General features: G+C 42.3%; 4 protein-coding genes and 1 non-coding gene across 5 annotated transcripts in view; 2 read left to right on the top strand and 3 right to left on the bottom strand.

Moving 5' to 3' along the window:
- The first annotated feature begins 32 nt into the window (after positions 1 to 32).
- On the top strand, positions 33 to 1,247 carry Sys1 (Sys1 golgi trafficking protein). The gene is made up of 2 exons (XM_076806106.1): positions 33 to 173; positions 506 to 1,247. Exon 2 carries the CDS (start codon positions 609 to 611, stop codon positions 1,089 to 1,091), a length of 483 nt encoding a protein of 160 aa, XP_076662221.1. The 5' UTR covers positions 33 to 173; positions 506 to 608; the 3' UTR covers positions 1,092 to 1,247.
- Positions 1,190 to 1,901, bottom strand: Nd-13a (NADH dehydrogenase (ubiquinone) 13 kDa A subunit). The gene is made up of 3 exons (XM_076806107.1): positions 1,698 to 1,901; positions 1,442 to 1,618; positions 1,190 to 1,366 (listed from the first exon to the last, which is right to left on the bottom strand). Exons 1-3 carry the CDS (start codon positions 1,815 to 1,817, stop codon positions 1,301 to 1,303), a joined length of 363 nt encoding a protein of 120 aa, XP_076662222.1. The 5' UTR covers positions 1,818 to 1,901; the 3' UTR covers positions 1,190 to 1,300.
- A 240-nt stretch (positions 1,902 to 2,141) lies between these two features.
- Nudc (nuclear distribution C, dynein complex regulator) overlaps positions 2,142 to 18,319 on the top strand; it is a 177,034-nt gene continuing 160,856 nt past the window's right edge. The window contains exons 1-4 of the mRNA XM_076806161.1: positions 2,142 to 2,352; positions 2,438 to 2,518; positions 3,103 to 3,321; positions 3,413 to 3,601. Of these exons, the coding sequence (XP_076662276.1) occupies positions 2,278 to 2,352; positions 2,438 to 2,518; positions 3,103 to 3,321; positions 3,413 to 3,601 (564 nt within the window). The 5' untranslated portion in view covers positions 2,142 to 2,277. The remainder of the gene's footprint in view (positions 2,353 to 2,437; positions 2,519 to 3,102; positions 3,322 to 3,412; positions 3,602 to 18,319) is intronic.
- Positions 4,161 to 18,319, bottom strand: part of LOC143365728 (uncharacterized) — a 33,583-nt gene continuing 19,424 nt past the window's right edge. Inside the window, exons 3-5 of the mRNA XM_076806165.1 lie at positions 8,371 to 8,556; positions 6,518 to 6,782; positions 4,161 to 5,681 (exon numbers count right to left, since the gene is read on the bottom strand). Of these exons, the coding sequence (XP_076662280.1) occupies positions 5,656 to 5,681; positions 6,518 to 6,782; positions 8,371 to 8,556 (477 nt within the window). The 3' untranslated portion in view covers positions 4,161 to 5,655. The remainder of the gene's footprint in view (positions 5,682 to 6,517; positions 6,783 to 8,370; positions 8,557 to 18,319) is intronic.
- LOC143352182 (U5 spliceosomal RNA) lies at positions 17,468 to 17,582 on the bottom strand. Its single transcript, XR_013081871.1, has one exon. It is a non-coding gene; the product is annotated as a U5 spliceosomal RNA (small nuclear RNA).

The following is an 18,319-nucleotide window of genomic DNA, read 5'->3' as shown; positions in this document are numbered from 1 at the left end:
ACATCTATGCTACACAAAGCTCGACCACATCAGCTGATTTAGACATTGCAGTTCATTTGTAATTATTTTAGCTTTGTTGAAAGAAACTGAAGGAATATTATACAAATGACATAATTATGTGTATGTGTGGTGATCAGTTTGGAATAATATTACCATATTGATGTATCCATGTGGTAATGTCCAAAACATTTTTCTAATAATTTGTTGTTTTACAAATATGTATATCGATAATATGTACATCTTTCTTATAAAATTCGTTAAAATTGATATTCTCTATAAAAATGTCATAACATATTATAAATCGTTACAAGTTATTACTACAGAGGCATATAGGTTAATTTGTTAATGTACAAAACAATTACAACTAATGTACAGTAATTATACATATGCGTACAAAAGTAATGTTATAATTTTTTTAACACATACTATCTTCTAATTTAAAATTTTTATTTCGTTGATAGTTATATATACTCTCATAATATCCATGTTCTATTTTTCCTTTTAGATTCAGTGAAGAATCAAAATACACAATAAAGTACAAAATGGACAAGACAATGAAGATTTTTACTCTTTATAAATAGATGTAAAAATTTTAAACATCAACCACAATGAATAATATATCAGGACAATTTCGCAAAACAATATGGGATCCTTTCCTTATAATATCCCAAATAGTAGCTGTTCAATCTGTCATGTATTTCTGTCTTGCGCTGTGGATCTGGATTATTGCTACATTCCTTGGATCAACAAAGTCATTAGATTATGCTTTTCATTATAAGGAAATACATGTTCGAGATTTTGCTGGTCAACTTACCATAGTTATTTTCATTTTAAATTCACTAGTCGGTGCATTCACATTATGGTGGTTAGTGCAAAGAACAAAACAATGCATGGATTTCGCGTGTACAGCACACTTAATACATTTGTTGTGTTGTTGGGTGTACAATGCAAGTTTCCCATCAACTTTCAGTTGGTGGTGTTTAAATATTGTATCTCTTAGCATAATGTGCGTTTGTGGTGAATTTCTTTGTATGAAAACTGAACTACAAGCAATACCATTAGGTATGAACAGTCATAAAACAGCTTTGTAACATACACATGGAAGTTATTTAAATGTGATCATAATAAACACAAAGTTTTACTGAATAAAGATTACCATTAAGACGGAATTAAAAAGTCTCAAGATGAATATAGATTATTGTACATTATATTTCTAACATTGATCATAATAAATATTTTTCAACATATTTACAAGATTCACAGTTTATTGCTATCACTTGTACTATATAAAATACATTATTTAGTGGTGGTCTTCTTTGTAAAAGCGTAATCCACAATATCCACAGATATGGTCACCCGGTTTGTCCTAAAACAGTAATTTCAAATATTTATATCGCACTGCTATGCATATTAAATGACTGCAACGTTTCTTTATCCTCACTAAATTAATGTAAACTTTTGGATGTCCTAGAGGTCCACCACCACCATTGCAAGCCACAATCCTGTCTTTTGTAGGTTTTGGTGGGACTTCTGCTATCAGTTGAATAGCCCAATTGTCATTTACTTCTTTTGGTCTGTTCGCAAACCTTACGTTGCGATAATCATCTTCATCATATAGCTGTTACAAAACAATCGTTTCAAATGAAAAGAAAATATTTCTATTTCACGGCAGATTTGTGAACAATGTGAACTCTTACCTGACCCGTATGCGTCACTTTGTTAGAAGAATCGCTACTTGCATTTCTGGCTAATATACTTGCAAAATTGGACGCTTTATTAGGAGTTCTAACAAGCCCAATAATCCTTTTGCTTGCCATTTTTCTTAATGTTAACCAGCGTACGAACACTGATGGACATTCAATATAGTTTTGTTAATACGACCCGAGCACCCTCTACCGAGATCTATTATTAATGTTACGGGGAACTATACACAGAGAGGAAATGAGAGTGCTCACGCTCGGGCTTTTAGTGTCCCCACTTTTCTGCATCATCTTTTTAGCCTGGAATAGAACCTGCATCATCTTTTTAGCCTACATCAGAACCTGCAATCGTCTGTGTATAGATCATTAGCTGTTTCCCTTATCTTACGACAGAGGTCGCCACGTCGACCATTTGGTGGTGTGTTTGGTCGATAATTCGAGAAGCTTCGTGTAGCAGAAACGTGGTGTGGTAACAAAGTGGACCTGTTTCGAACGCTGTTGCGGAACGTTTATCGTGCGTTACTGTTGGTTACTGTGTGTCTCGAGATTTGTTTTCTTGTGAAAAGCCTGAGGAACAATGTCGAGCAATGAGGGGAAATTCGACGGAATGCTGCTGGCCATGGCCCAGCAACACGAGGGTGGTGTTCAAGAAGTGAGTAACCAGTTTCTTCGCCGGTATAGGTTATGTTTCGCTGGTGCACGATCAGCATTACATTGAATTTCTCTTTGTTTCGCAGCTGTTGGACACGATCTTCAGTTTCCTCGCTAGGAAAACAGATTTTTACACCGGCGGCGACGACGAACATGCTGCAGAAAAGGTAATTCTTTGCAGCGTTCTACATAAACGATCATTTCACAACTGTCATTTTTCCTCTTATTTTCTTTTTCTCCACGACATCCCTTGCTCATATTGAAATTTAAGTAAAATACAATGACTCTTTAGATCGCTCGCATATATGTACGTTCTAGAAAATGTGACAGTATCTTCTTTTTTTGTGAACATGAAGTGTAAACATTCCTTGTTCACATTTTTTTCTGCACTTTACTGAGCCTTCTTTTGTCTTTTTTATATATTATTTGAGTTCTTTGTGTCCTGTTCTGTTAATTCTTTTGAAGCAAAGAGATCCAGCAAATTTGTAATTACTTTGTTTTTGTGTTATTATTCATTTGCTAGTAGACATGTTCATATGGAATGTATAGTGGATATTTAACGCTTTAGGCACCTACGGGCAATTATTCCATACCACTTTGACATTTATGATTAACAAATTTCTTGGTAATTTACTCTAATCATTTTTTTGATTACTCTAACCGTTAAATAAATGTATTATAAAATACGATAAACTAATTCAAATGGTATGATTGCTTATGTAGCGGCTAACCCATTTTTCTTTTATTTCAGCTTGTTCTTAACAAATTCAGGCAACACCAAAGCCTAGCGATTGCAAAAGCAGCCAGCGAAAAGGCAGAACGCGAGGAACAAGAGAGACGTCGCAAAGAAAGGCTGGAGAAGAAAAAGAGAGAAGAGAGAGCAGAGGAGGAAAAGATGAATTCCGAGCGTAAGATTGTGGAGCTGACTGACGATGAAGCTGTCTGGTTACAAAAAGAAATAGATAGTAAGGTACTCAAGCGATTTTAGTCGATCATACAGTTGATTATACATCGTTGCATAAAATATATATTTACAAACCACATCTGCTTGTTTAACCCAGAAAGCAGAAAAAGAAGCTCCAGCAGTGCCCGGGCCCAGTGGAGACAATGCCGATGGTGGCAAGAAGGAAGAGAACATGGAGGATGAAGAGGAGGAAGATGAGAAAGAGAAGAACAAACTAGTGCCTAACACTGGAAACGGCGCAAACATGGAGAACTATGACTGGACTCAAACCCTGCAGGACCTGGAGGTGAGTACTCAACAGCTTACACAAAGATATTGATATTTTGTCGTTGAAATTGTGTTACATCGAATATTCTTATAGCTATACTATGATTGTGTTTTATGCGGCAATAAAATCATTTTATCCAAGTAGATTCTTTTTTAATTCGACACTCGAAAGAATTCTTTTATTTAGCTTGCTTAAAAATTTCTGCTACTAAAGAAATTAATTTCGTCTGATAATACGGTCTAAAACAAATTTTAATTTCTTTTTGCGTTTTGATATTCAGTAGGCGATTTTTATTTTATCGTCGAGCATATTAGATTTTCGTTATTAGCCTGATATAATATTAGTGAACATTTTACTTACGTTTTTTCGACCCTCGCTCTCCTAACTAATCACAGAGAATATTTGCTCTCTCATATTTGAGAAGAATGCACAAAATTACGATACAATTAGAACGAATTCGTATACTTCATAGAATCCGAAAACAATCAAAATTTTCATGCAAAGAGCGTAGGAGGATCGTTTGTTCAGCAGCGTTTTTTGCGGGATGAGGAGATGGGAAAAATAAAACAACGTTCGGTTTCATTATGGTTTGACAGTTTCTTGTTGGATCGACGATTAATTAATACGCAAGTAATATCACAGTTGCGGGAAACGATCGGCGCGATCGCATTTCCCGTTTTGCTTTTTCCGTACGATTCCTGGAACGACACCCCGACGGAATCCGGGTTTTATTCAGCGTTTTGTTAGTAACAATTAAATAACGACCCCTAAATTAACATTCGCTTAAATCTTACTCCCGTCTCGTCGATTGCTCCGGTCACTGTCCGTTTATCGAACTGGTACTGTGCGTATGACTTAACGAAGTTTCACCGATGACGACGACACCGCAACCATCTAACGCGTTACAATTGCATCGTATCGGTTCTCTCCTCGGTTTCAGCGACTGTCGCACTGTTTCCCAACATTTTCTGGCTCGCAGCCTCCTTTCAGAACATTTTCCTTCGACGCGAAAACCGTGTTCGACATTGGAACTGCCAGAGGAGTCAAAATGACTCGATTCAAATGATTATTCAAAGTATAAAGAGGCCTCTATAAAAATTGTATTGAATACACTGATTCGTTCGTGATTGTGTAATAATTAGACTACGGATTTGATGTATTCTGCATTGAAAAACAGGTAGATATTATTTAAGGCAGTAGAAAGATCAGAAGAATTGAACTTGCGTAGATCGTTAAAGACATAAATAAGTTTCTATCAAACTCTACTATTTTCTGATTGATTTAGACATTTATTTTGCACAAAAATCCACAGTCTAACTACAACAAAATTCACATACACCTGAAGTCATAATTTTGTGAATCTTGTAATTCCGGTAAAAAATTTTGGAGACTTAAGGATCCTCAGGATCAACTTGAACAGAAAATGAAGGAAAGGGGACTTCTTCAGCATACACGACAGGAAGCCATAGACTATCGGCTCGCTGTAGTCGCTACTAGCTCTGTCCACGATCCCGAGATCTATCTTTGCTCGATCGAGATCGTACGAGAGTAGAGGGAGAACCGGTCCGAATGGGAACGAAGAAGCTACAGCCTATGCAGGCGTCGAATCGCCGACTTAGAGAAGAGAAAAACAGAAGAAACATAGAGAGAAAGGTTCTACAATACTCGTCGAAGGTCGGGGGTCCAACGGGACCCCTTCGTAAGGTACGCTCGAACGCTCCAATGGGAATAGGATCGCGTTCGAGCGATCCGCTTGCTAAAACTACGTTCATTACATCAATGTAATTACTGAGTTTTCACGTACCGCACGCCGGACACGGTGCAATACAGCCTTTGAAACGTTATCGCTAATCGTGAGCTCTACCCTATCGGTCTAACTGGTCAGAATATACATGTACAGTGTGAATACAAGCTGTTAGGTCGCTCGTGATCGCGGGGGCGTTCGGTATTTCAGTTCATCCGCGTCTCCTAAGCGATCACGGTTTCCCTTGTTTCGTTGTCCACGCTCTTCCGCTTGGTTCCTCGGCTTTCAGGACACCCTCGCTCACCTGGTTGCTATCCTTGGATTCGGCCTAGTGATACTTGTCGCGAACTCTCACTGGAAGCAGAAGAAAATTGCTTGGATAGGGGGACGTTCTTAAGATGTCGAACATTGATGAAGGACTGACACGTTGACTGCCCCATAGACATTCAAGTACAGTAGGACCTTTATTATCTGAACTGATAAGGGTACACGAGTGTTCGGATAATAGAATAGTCACTCGGGTGCAGTACTAGACTCTTTACTGATTTCTACTAAAATTGTGGTAGTGGAGAATTTAGACGTTAAAATTGTGGTTAATTACTTCAACAGGATCTATAAGCATCACAATAAAATTGCAACTTCTAATTTATTGGAACTGTGAACGAAGCTATATATATATATTGGCGCAGAGATTGCTGTGGCGACTTCAACGAGTGGTAAGAGCGCTACTGTCAGGTGTAGCTCATTGACGATGGAAAACGAAGTCATAAATGATGTATACAATCCCCGTCATTCAATATTATTAAGTGCAGTTATTAAACAAATTGTTTCGACTGGATAACAATTGTTACAGGATCCGTATGCAAAAAGAAGCAAAATGTTCATCGATTTAAAGTCTTCGCCTAGCAAATTGGGTCTTGATGCCTAACCCAGACCTAGTTCCACGCAACGGCGAGTTAAGACACAAGTGTGAATTGCAGCAAGGGAACATGAGACAGTTTCGAATAAGATATTTGCATCTCTGGACTCTTAGAGTCCAAGTTAAGGAACAGCAGACTTTCTAAAGAAGATGAAAGACACAGTTCGTCTACGCCTGCTTCGGGTCTATTCTAATTGGACAAGAGGCCAGGCGAGATCACGACGGGGGATCTCTTTAATTTAACAAGGGAATAGCGGATCGGTATACTCACTCTCCATGAAGAGGATGCCGAGGAGCAGGCCAACCATGAATAGGAAGCTCATCGTGCAGACGAGCACGGTGAGCTGGTTCCTCGCGCAGCAGGACTTCCTGTAGACAGTGGTCGGTCTGCCAAGACCGTTCACAACTGTGAAGTGAGTGCTGCTCGCCACCGAAGCGGTGTCCGTCTGTTTCGGCGCCGTCACCGTGGGCGGATGAATGGCAGCGAGATTAGCCAGGTTCGCGGCTGTCAATAGCAACGTGCCCGACGCGGCGCTCTGCAACACACAAATAATCACCCGTCTCATCAATCAGTCATTCTTGCACGAAACGCCCTCTGGCTCTCCTCCCTGTCATGATCCTAATCGAATTTGCGTAGAGTCGTGAAAGTCGTGCTGTCCATCATCGTCCGAGTCTTACGTGTCTCCCGAGGAATCTGGCGGGTCTCGGTCTCGATATTTTCTAAGCAACAATTTTGGAAAGTTCCTGTATGTCCTGTGTTACAATAGAGACTTCGGTCTTCCTGTAAGCGATTTTCAAATTTGTAGGACGATTGTACTATGCATATTTAGACGCATATGCGTTGTATTTCTAATTTAGTCACGTTTGCCTGCGTCTAACAAAAGACCTGCAACAATTCGTTGTGTATGACACTGTCTCAATCTGCCGTCTGTTCATCTGCCTATGCTTGAGACCTATAAGACCATTTTCTAAATCCTCAGAGTAGCTTTAACGGTCCAGTCCCCGTTTCGTTGTGTAAGTTGACGTCACTACCAGTTGTTTGTTCATCTCGAATCATCACAGTAGCCTTAACAATTGAGTTAACGTCTTAACCAGTCGATTGTTCATCCTGAATCTCTAAAGTAGTCTTAACAATCCAGTCTGTGTTTCGTTGTGTACGTGGACGTCTCAACCAGTCGATTGTTCATTTTAATATTACTCGAAGGAACTCCAAAGGATCATGCTCGAGGTCCCCAAGACCTCTTGTCGACTCTTCAAAGCAACCTTAGCAGTTCGGTCCTCGTTTCATGGTGTAAGTCGATGTCCCAAACAGTCTACAGATCACTTCAAGGTTCTTTAGACCTCAAGCATCCCTCTTCCCAAGTCATCAAACCAACCACAGCACTACAGTCTTCGTTCCATCGTACGTGTATGATCTGAATCTGTCGTCTGTTCGTGCTAAGGTTGCTCAGACAGACTCCAAACGCTACAACTTGAAGAACTGTGCTTGAAATCCAAGACCCCTTCCTCATTCTTTAGGGAACCTTGTAACAGTTCAGTCTTCGTTTCGTGGAGTAAGTCGATGTCCCAACCAGTCTACTGATCACTTCAAGGTTCTTTAGACCTCAAGCACATGGATCCCCGAGAACCACGCTTGAGACCTCTTCCCAAGTCATCAAACCAACCACAGTAGTACAGTCTTCGTTCCATCGTACGTGTATGATCTGAATCTGTCGTCTGTTCGTGCTAAGGTTGCTCAGACAGACTCCAAACGCTACAACTTGAAGAACCGTGCTTGAACTCCAAGACCCCTTTCTCATTCTTTAGGGAAACCTGTAACAGTTCAGTCCTCGTTTCGCGAAGACCTCTGCCAGAGCAACGATAGAGGTTCGGTCTTCGTTTCGTGGAGTAAGTCGGAGGTTACTCAGAGGTCAGAGCCCGAGCAGAGTGATCCCAAGAATGATGCTTGAGAGCCACAAGGCTCCCGAGTCCCCAGAGTAATCACAGTACGGTTCAGTCGTCGTTTGATCGTCTAAGTTGTCGTCTGGAGCAGTTTCCCGATCAGCGCATGAACAGAGAAGAGATTCGACGAAGTGAATAAGTTAGGTATGCCGGTTAGAGGACCGCCAGCGGCGGTTCGCTTACGTGTGTGCTGGCGGTGGACCCTTGCGACGAGGTGGATCCCCTGGAAGGTGAGTTCGGGTGTAGATGATGATGAGCCCAGCTACCATTCTCGCTGTCCCTCTCGCTGCGCCCGACCAAGGACGGCCTCGGTATGTGCCAGGAAAGCGGGCTGCCCGCTACCGCCGTCGTAGCCGCCGTCGCCTCGATCTGAAACCAACGTAAATCGACGTGAAGCTTTTGATTGCATAAGCGATAATGTCGCGCCGATTACACTCTTCTCCGCCTCGCCCGCATGTCCTCCACCTGCAACCGCGTGTCGTTTATCTGTCGCCGAGGGAACATTACTCTACATGCGGCCTACAGGTTATATCTCGGTTCCATCTGTTCGACGAGCGGGAGTCAGGCTCGTCGCGGTCTCGGATTGACCAATAAGCAGATTAAGTGGCCACTTAAAACGGTGTATTTCGAGCGAAACCGAAGACACGCACGCATACACAACCGCGCAAGCGGGCTTCACGCTTCGATATTACTCTCAGAGGTTCGATATTAATTAGGTAGCAGCCCGCAACCGCGCGGGCTCGCGATAACTGCGAAATTTCCGAGCCGAGGGGAACGCGACGGGAGCATTGTGTTCGCGCCCGGTTTCTACATGCTCGCCAGTCATAAACAAACTTTGCATACCAGCGTCGGCGACGTTTTCGAAACAGTGTCGCAACCGCTCATTGTTCTAGCGCGGTTCCATCTGCGGGTAGCCGTGCATTGTCTGCTAAAACCAGGCGACGAAACGATGCACCCGAGACGAGACCAACACGCGCGTCCTCTCTTCCACGAGAACTTTTCTCCGCGGAGAAAGAGGCTCTCCCGAGAAAGACAGAGAGAGAGAGAGAGAGAGAGAGAGACTCTCTCGTGCATTCTCGGTTCCCAGAAGCCGCGAGAATCAGCGATAAATCATGGGGATTCGTCTTCTTCTCTGGCCAACGAGATCTCGTTCTACACGAAGAATCTCGGGGCTGCTCGATCTCGCATTCCGGTTTGATCTTGCACAATGATCCGTTAAGTGCGGTACAAGCCCGGGCGAGTAACAAGTCCCAACTAGAAATCTTCATTTGCGAACAATTCGTTAACATCTACATTAAGCTACGCCACGCTGTTGACCAATCAACTGTTTCGAGTTGTACTGAATATACTTGGTGAATTGTGCACAAGTTTATGCAAGGAACAGTACTTTTAGCCTCACTCTCGCTTATTGTCCCTACCCTGGATCATCTATCTTCGTCGATCCTTTTAGCCTCTCTCCTGTTTCGATATGCCATTCATTCTTGACAGTGTACAAAATCCGGAGTTTATTCATTTTTGCATAAATTTACACTAAAAGCAGTACTTATAGCTCTGTCCTAGGTTATTGTCCCTAGCCTGGCCCATCATCTATCTTCGTCGATCCTTTTAGCTTCTCTCCCGTTTCGATATGCCTTCATGCTTGTTAATGTACAAAATCCTCAATTTATTCATTCTTGCATAAATTTATATGAAAAGCAGTACTTTTAGCTCTGTCCTAGCTTATTGTCCCTACCCTGACACATCATCTATCTTCGTCGATCCTTTTAGCTTCTCTCCCGCTCCGATATGCCTTCATCTTGTTAACACTAGAACTACCGAACCAGTCAAAATGACTGGTGGATGATTTTTTCTTTCACGATTAGTGAAGCTATGAAAACGTTTCCACGAGAAATGTTTTAATGTATCTCTTCTTTGGAGTACATGTTACCATAAAAATCGTATCAAACCCGAGCAAATTCAATCTTCCTGTTATCATAAAGGGATAAGTCTAAGTCACGTTTAGGGCTCGGTAGTTCTAGTGTTAATGTACAAAGTCCGGAGTTTATTCATTTTTGCCTAAATTTACACTGAAAGCAGTACTTCTAGCCCTATCCTAGCTTGTCGTCCCTAGCCTAGCCTACGTTCATAATTTATATCCTCCAACTTTTTCACTGTTTCTACTGCTTCAGGCAGCAGCACCTCACTTGTGCAACGACAGGCTCTCTAGCTTTTCGGTAGGATCCTAGCTTTTCGTCCCTAGCCTAGCCTACGTTCACCATGTATCTCCTCCAACTTTCTCAATGTTTCTACTGCTTCAGGTAGCAGCACCTCACTTGTGCAACGACGGGCTCTCTAGCTTTTCGATAGGATCCTAGCTTGTCGTCCCTAGCCTAGCCTACGTTCACCATGTATCTCCTCCAACTTTTTCACTGTTTCTACTGCTTCAGGTAGCAGCACCTCACTTGTGCAACGAGAGAGCCTAGAAGAGGTTATCATCTCGGAGGTATATATCTCTCCGCTATAGAAGCACCAAGCTTCTGAATAAATTTTGCATAGGTGCCTGGGGAAGAACGGTACCTCCGGCCCCACTGTGTCCCCACTGTCTCCGACCGTTTCGTTTCCTCGGTTCGTGAAGCACGGTCCCCAAGGTGGCCGCGAAACGCTTTCATGGCCAGAGCGCGCCGAACCGCGGAGCATTTCCGCGACTTTGACACTGGAGGTCCCTTCGGTTGGTCCAGCACTCGGCCGGGGCTCGGGAGAGTGCAGGCGAGCGTACGCGGGCCGATTACGCCGGTTAATTGGCCATTTTCGCACGTAAATCAGCCGGCGTTTCGCACCGTGGTGGCCTACCTTCGCCGCCTGTTGCCGCCCAAGGTCCGACCTCTTGTCTCTCTCGCCGCGTTCTTTTTCGCGGCGCTACCGCCGCTCCAGATCGAAGAGCTGTATCGGCTCTAATGGAACACGGCCGGGCTTCGAACACGATTTATGCGTCCTGTCGGGCGTGGCCCGCTCAGAAAATAACGTGGAAGCAGCCTTGCCCGGCATTTTATTTCATTTTATTTTTCTCCTTGCCGATCTTCCGGGATCTACGCGAAACGAGGGTCGCGCGAGAGCGGCTCTGGTGGATCGACGATCCTTCAGCCAGTCGAATTACGCGCCGCGCACGTCGATATTCGTTTTGCGCTTTGAAAATGCTTGTCGCGCTCTGAACGGAAAAGTAACGCGGCATGTTCGTTGTTCGATGGCTTTATTAGAGTAGAGTACTCTACTTTATTAGAGTAGAGTACTCTACTTTATTAGAGTAGAGCGGTTTATTATCGTTGGACCGAGGATTTCATGGAATTATTACAAAAACGGATGGTCTTATCGAACACAGGAGGAACATTGCAAGAGTTTAAAATGAAAATTGTGAGGTACAGTGGAGGGTCATTGAATTGATCAGGCACTCTTTGAGACTGTTTCAGAATCTTGAGGAAGGATCAGAAAGAGAGAAAGACATTTCTACTGGACTCCTAACGAAAAACAGATAACTGTATACAAAGTGGACAGACAATTGTTCTTTTTCCTGAACGAAGGTTCTCCACAACCGTTCCACCAAGTGAAGTCAATGTCATAACAGTCTTCAAGTCCCTATCCACGGGCATGGTGATGCTCGAAGGGTTAAAATCGGCTAATGGAAGGAAGAGTTGGCCGGGGCGCGCCAGGTGACAGAAATAAGCGGTCAACGGAAAAATCAGAGTTTCAGAGTGTCCTGTTACACGGGCCCAGCACAGGTGCGGCGCTTCGAGGCTGACCAGTGTATTGAATTCCACAAAAATTCTTCGCGACGCCTCTCTTTGAGCGTCGCCCAGGCCATTCTCTCGCTCGCTCGGTCTCGCTCGAACACGCGGCGCGGCGCCTCCCGTGCCAGCAAAAATTTCGATATATATATACCGGCCACGCAACGAATACCTGTCACCCGCGACACCGAGCGCTGTCAGGTATCGGGATTCAGTTATGAAACCCCCGCCCCCCACCCCTCGGGTACCGACGGCGACAAGATTTCGTCGACGATGCCGTTCTCCTCCATTGTCTAGGATCTGTTGCGCCAGATCTATACTGGCAGCCGCCGCCGCCGCTTGTAATCTCGTTATATACCCTCGATACGATTTACCAGCCGTGAACACGACGCCGAGAATGACAGTGTTGCCGCGATGCGTCTCTGTCTTTGACGACGACACGCTCTGCCACGCGTTCAAGTCACCGGATCGCCGATGGCACGCGTTCGGGGATCGTTCGTTGGCTTGGCTCTGCCATAATCAACAATCCACAGTATTGGAAATGTTCGTTGCGGGCTTCCTAACAGCTTATTATCATCTATTTAACGCGTCGAATGCCACATATGGGTGACGGAATTATTTGTGCAGGTTTTAAAACGAATTTTTACGTTGATATATTCGTTGCACCAAACTTTATTAGGATCTGTAACATGCGAGAAAGTTGGAGGACTACTCAGTATCATATATTTAATTTTTTGCAATTTTTATTTTATTGAATAACTTACTTTGATTTTATGGAATTTTTGGGGTTGCTAGTGTGGCGATCAAAGTGTTAATGCTTTAAACCAGGTATGGTTTATGTGGCATATACAATACATTTGATTAAATAACTTACTTTGATTTTATGGAATTTTTGGGGTTGCTAGTTTGGCGATCAAAGTGTTAATGCTTTAAATCAGGTGTGGTTTATGTAGCATATACAATACATTTTATTAAATAACTTACTTTGATTTTATGGCATTTTTGGGGTTGCTAGTTTGGCGATCAAAGTGTTAATGCTTTAAACCAGGTATGGTTTGTGTGGCAGATACAATACATTTGATTGAATAACTTACTTTGATTTTAGGGCATTTTTGGGGTTGCTAGTTTGGCGATCAAAGTGTTAATGCTTTAAATCAGGTGTGGTTTATGTAGCATATACAATACATTTTATTAAATAACTTACTTTGATTTTATGGCATTTTTGGGGTTGCTAGTTTGGCGATCAAAGTGTTAATGCATTAAACCAGGTATGGTTTATGTGGCAGATACAATACATTTGATTGAATAACTTACTTTGATTTTAGGGCATTTTTGGGGTTGCTAGTTTGGCGATCAAAGTGTTAATGCTTTAAATCAGGTGTGGTTTATGTAGCATATACAATACATTTTATTAAATAACTTACTTTGATTTTAGGGCATTTTTGGGGTTGCTAGTTTGGCGATCAAAGTGTTAATGCTTTAAACCAGGTATGGTTTATGTGGCAGATACAATACATTTGATTAAATAACTTACTTTGATTTTATGGCATTTGTGGGGTTGTTTGCCGATCAAAGTGTTAATGCTTTAAACCAGATATGGTTTATGTAGCATATACAATACATGAACATATTAACGAACCAGTGCCGCCATATAAGTGGCATGGCACTTTTATTTGCTGGGTCCAATGCTGCGTATGTGGCGGCAAAAATCATTCTATTATTTTTATCACTCTTATTGTTGTCATATTTACATAATGAACGCGTTAAGCCAGTTCACTTCTGCGAATTTGTTTCCGCTTGTTATCCATGGTCCGCTTGGACCTGGTCGGAAGTAAACTTGAAATACTTCCGGACCGTTAAGGGTTAACATATTACGTAACAGCTTAATGCGTAACTTAACCTAACTCAACTTAAGACTTGTTTATATAGCTTCAGCTTGGTCGCACCGTTTTAACGAAATTAAATTTTAATTGCACATCGCTTAATAAAATCGAAAATAATTTTCGAACCATTGATATTTGTCCGCGATGATTTATCTATTCCATGAAAATCGAAGATGAATCCTCGCATCAAGGAATGCTTGATCGTTTTGATCCCACGCTGTTCCCATAGCTAGTAGCAACTACAAACGATGAAGTATTTATTCCAATTTGGAAAATTGTTAACAAAAGGAGATCTTGTTATTTTTGTTCAGAGAGCAGAGTCTGAAGATTGACGAAGATCTTTTCGCGAGATCAGGAAGTATTAACGTGATCAATCATTGTTTGCCTTCTCATCGATTCTCGTATGTTCTTCAGCTTGTTAGCAAGGCTCCAACGATCCCAAGAGGCTCGAAGAGCATATCTCTCAGCTTCGTTTTTCTGTCCTGTTTGCTCGCTTATGCAAAAATTTGTCCGCGAGGAAGCGGCGGCTCGCTCGGAATTCGCCTCGGCGCGGATTAATTCGTCAACCGGTTGCATTACAGTGCTGCGCTTAGGATCATTCGGCGGAGCCACGTCAGTTGATCCACCTCGGGCTGCGCTCCCTCGTTACCGATACCGGAGGCAGCGATTAGCTCGTCGCTAATGAGCATCGTCCCCCGGATGCGTGAACACGCATGATCGTAAAAAGATATATGTTACAAGGTAGCGATAACAGATTCCGTGGTTTCTCCTTCGGCATCCCACGACGGACCGCTTTCCTTCGACAGTCTGGAAATAGCTATGCGGTTTGGGAAAATGTTTTCTCGTAGATGATTCGCTTCTCACGTGGACACCGACCACGGAATTATGCTAATAAGCGCCGGCGAACCTTTCCTCTTCGAGAGAAAGAATTTTTCTGAGAGAATTGTGCACCTTTGAGACGCCGCTGTTCAGACTATTAATTTTGAGTTCCGGGCGCCAAGGACGGCCATGCTTTTTATCCACCGGTAGCTATTTTTAACGTCGGCTCTCGAAGGCGGAATCTTTATAAAATCTCCAATACTAATTCCTGGAAGAAAACGTTAGAGGACGTAGCTATAGTTCTTAAAATTTCTGAAATTTTATTAACATCCTCGTTGATAATTTCACTCGTCGATTTCGCAATTTTCAACACCAATTTCTGACGTAAGGTTTTCATTGTGTTCGCACAAATGTGCAGGCATTTCATTGAATTATTTATATATTAATCTGTCCATAAATAATTCAACTTTATCGAAGAGAAAACTTTGAGGATTCGAACGGACCGTGACAGGCCATAAGCGAAGCTTTTATGGTTGGGAATTCCCGGCCGAAGTTGAAGACCAGGATCTGACGTCAGGGTTTCAAGCTTATTTTTTTGCAGACACCTCCTACGACCGGCAAACCGGAATTTCTATGGCTTGACGGCGGCGCGTTCACCCCATCGGTGCTCTTTAATATTCGACGACGATGATCGTTCTCGTCGCGCGTTGAAATCACTAGACGGGATTTTTAACTAATTAGGACGAAGCAGCGTTAATTCTACAAATTAAATGCAGATTTTTCGAATGTTCCGAGGTACTTAAGATGGGCATTTTAACGTGCAACGAACTGAATTCATTTACTTAATGTCGACTCTTGACGAATTAATAATTAGTACCGCACGGTAGAAATTAAAACATTCAATTTATTCAGATCGTGTCGTATGACTGTGGTATTATAATGCGTGCTTGGATGTAGAAATTTACTGAAACATAGTCGATGTATCGGAAGAATTTAAGAATACTGTGATATCATCAGTAACTTCCTATTGCTCGGGCCACAATGAACAAGAAGGTCAAGACAATAAACAAGAAGAAAGTAAGAAAATGTCGAGAACCACCGAACCACGGGTCTGAATCGTGTTGTTTACGTTTGGTCCGAACGAGGTACCACCGGTCAGGCTCGTGTTGTTTACGATTTTTTTCGAATGAGGTACCACAGGTCAGACTTATTGTTTTCGTCCCTTTCTTACCACGAGTCTCACTCGTTGTAGCACTAAGGGTTAAGAGCAAGAGAATTATCAACACTAGGTTTACGGGATCCGTCAAAATGGCGTGTCTTAATATTTTCAATTTACAATTATTAAGATTCTAAAGATACATGAGGAACTATTCAACGCGTTTATTTCTTCGAGTATATGTGTTATTGAAAAGAAATGTCTAAAAATTTGGACGGCAGGTTTTTGTTATTTTTATAAAGTAATGTAAACTAGTCACTTCTGAAGTCACCGTTTAGTGTTAAAAGCAACCGATGGAAATGTACATTTTGCACAAGGATCCACGGTCTAATCGTTTATTTGCGATATCATAGCAACACGGGAAATAATCTTCAATTCGACGAACAATGCCTCTCTACACGAATAAGTTATCGATTTTCCGCGTTGGACAGTGACGAAAGAATTCAGTACAGAATCCGGTGAAAAACCGACGGGTTTTTGAAAAACCAACGCAGCCAAGAGATTACGAAGGCACGCGGATCCATTACGCTTTGCATACTAGTTATCCTCAGCGTTTCCCGCGACCGAAAGATCGCGCGGTTGCTATCACAAGGCGCAAGGCTCGGTTCCGTTCAAGGATCCTTCTAATACCAGCATTACGTTTCCCCTAAGCGTTGATACAACGCGACGCCTTCGTTACGTCGGCGTCAGGTAACGATCGAGGAGTCATTACACCGGGATGCTCGTTAAGGCGAACGCAATTAGCCGATCGTGCTCGAGGCGAACCGTTCGATCCGGATCCTCGAGCTTGTATCTTTTATCCTCGAGCTTGAAATTTTATAATTGATTATTTCTCATTTCTCGAGAAATTCCAGTATTTCTCGAGAAATTTCAATCTAGGAAAATTCTTATGAATATCATCTATTTTATAACATATAAATTCTTAAATTCTCTTAAATTCTTATTTAAAACTTTCGAAAAACTGAACACTGAATTGAGTAATTAGTTTCTTGTTGTTATTCAAGAAGAAGTATCTAAAAGAGGAGACAAGATTGTTGTATCAAAAAGATTCAGACGATACATTTTTTTATTTAACATCCAAGGCAGATATGTATAAAATGGCAGAACAAATTCTAAGCAGACTTTTTGGAAAATATGACAATGATTCATTATCGAATTATCGAGAATTATCGAGAAATATAGTCTTATTTCTCATTTCTCGAGAAATGAAAAATGTTGAGAAATCAGGAACACTAATCCTCCCTCGCTGCGGAAAACGCATCAGAAAACAAATGCTGAAGACGTTGCTTATATTATTTCACATATGAGGACAATTTCAATACAGCCCTGCCCTAAATTTATTAATCTACTCTTTACTATTTCTGTATCATTTGTAAGCGTGTCATTTGCAAGCTTCGTACTGGTTTTTAAGGTTTCAGTTAAATTTGTGTTTCCCAGAATATTAAATAAAAATGAATATTTAACACGTTAAGTGTCCAGCCCCTTTCGCTTGCCGTTCCGTTCAGGCCGTGACTCAATAAATTACATTGACATCTTCTATATTATATTCTTTTTCTTAAAGCATTGACTCAACGAAAACCGATGTCCCCTAAATCTTTACAAATCTTTACAATCGGTATACAAGGGCAGACCCTACAGACTCATCAATTGTTCCCCTCCACGGAAATCTTTAGTAAAAGGCGAAAGATTTATGCGTGTTATGAAGGGAAACCAGAGTACAAGGGCAGACCCTGCGCTGTCACATGAACCTAAAATCTGAGGCCGGTCCCTACGGACCGACGTGGCTTTTAACGTGTTAGGTCCAGTTTTTAAAAAATTCTAAAAAAGTCTTGCTTGTCGTAATTAATCTTGCTACACTCCATTTTTCCACGTGCTGCCAAAGGGCACGCATTAAACCTCGCCAATCAAGCGTTCGCTATGCTCGTTGCGCTCGCACGACCAATTTGACCGCGTTCTTACAGAGAATCTGCAAACATTGGAAAACGTAGGTGGTGCTAGAGCAGCGCACCGTGTTATTTTCCACTATTAAACGCGAGGAGGCAATAATTTCAATAACGCGCGAGTTTCGTCACGCTCTCGTTTTCGCGACGAGATATCTCGGCGAGAGCGTTGCCTCACTGAAAACATAAATCTAAGACCCCTTTTGCCGCGATCGTCTACATATTTTGCAACACGGCCGGGGCTCATTACATCGACGGTTGCACGCGCGTGTCTGTTTACCGGTCGCTCGAGAAACGGCCGGGCCAGAAAAAAGAAAAATATCTATATATATATATATATGCATAAGTCGAGCCGGTTCGATTACGATCTTCTTCGTCGGCGAATCTTCTCGGTCTCTCGATCCAGATCATCATTTATTATCGACGCTTCGCGAAACCGAGTCCTTGAAACACGAGCGCCGCTTCGTCTAGACCGAATCGCGGACGCGCGCGCGGTTACCCTCGTCGCGATTGCGA

This window comes from Halictus rubicundus, chromosome 2 (assembly GCF_050948215.1).
Source record: "Halictus rubicundus isolate RS-2024b chromosome 2, iyHalRubi1_principal, whole genome shotgun sequence".
NCBI lineage: Eukaryota > Metazoa > Arthropoda > Insecta > Hymenoptera > Halictidae > Halictus > Halictus rubicundus.
Note: the sequence above shows the minus strand (reverse complement) of the source record. Positions and strands in the feature narration are given on the sequence as shown.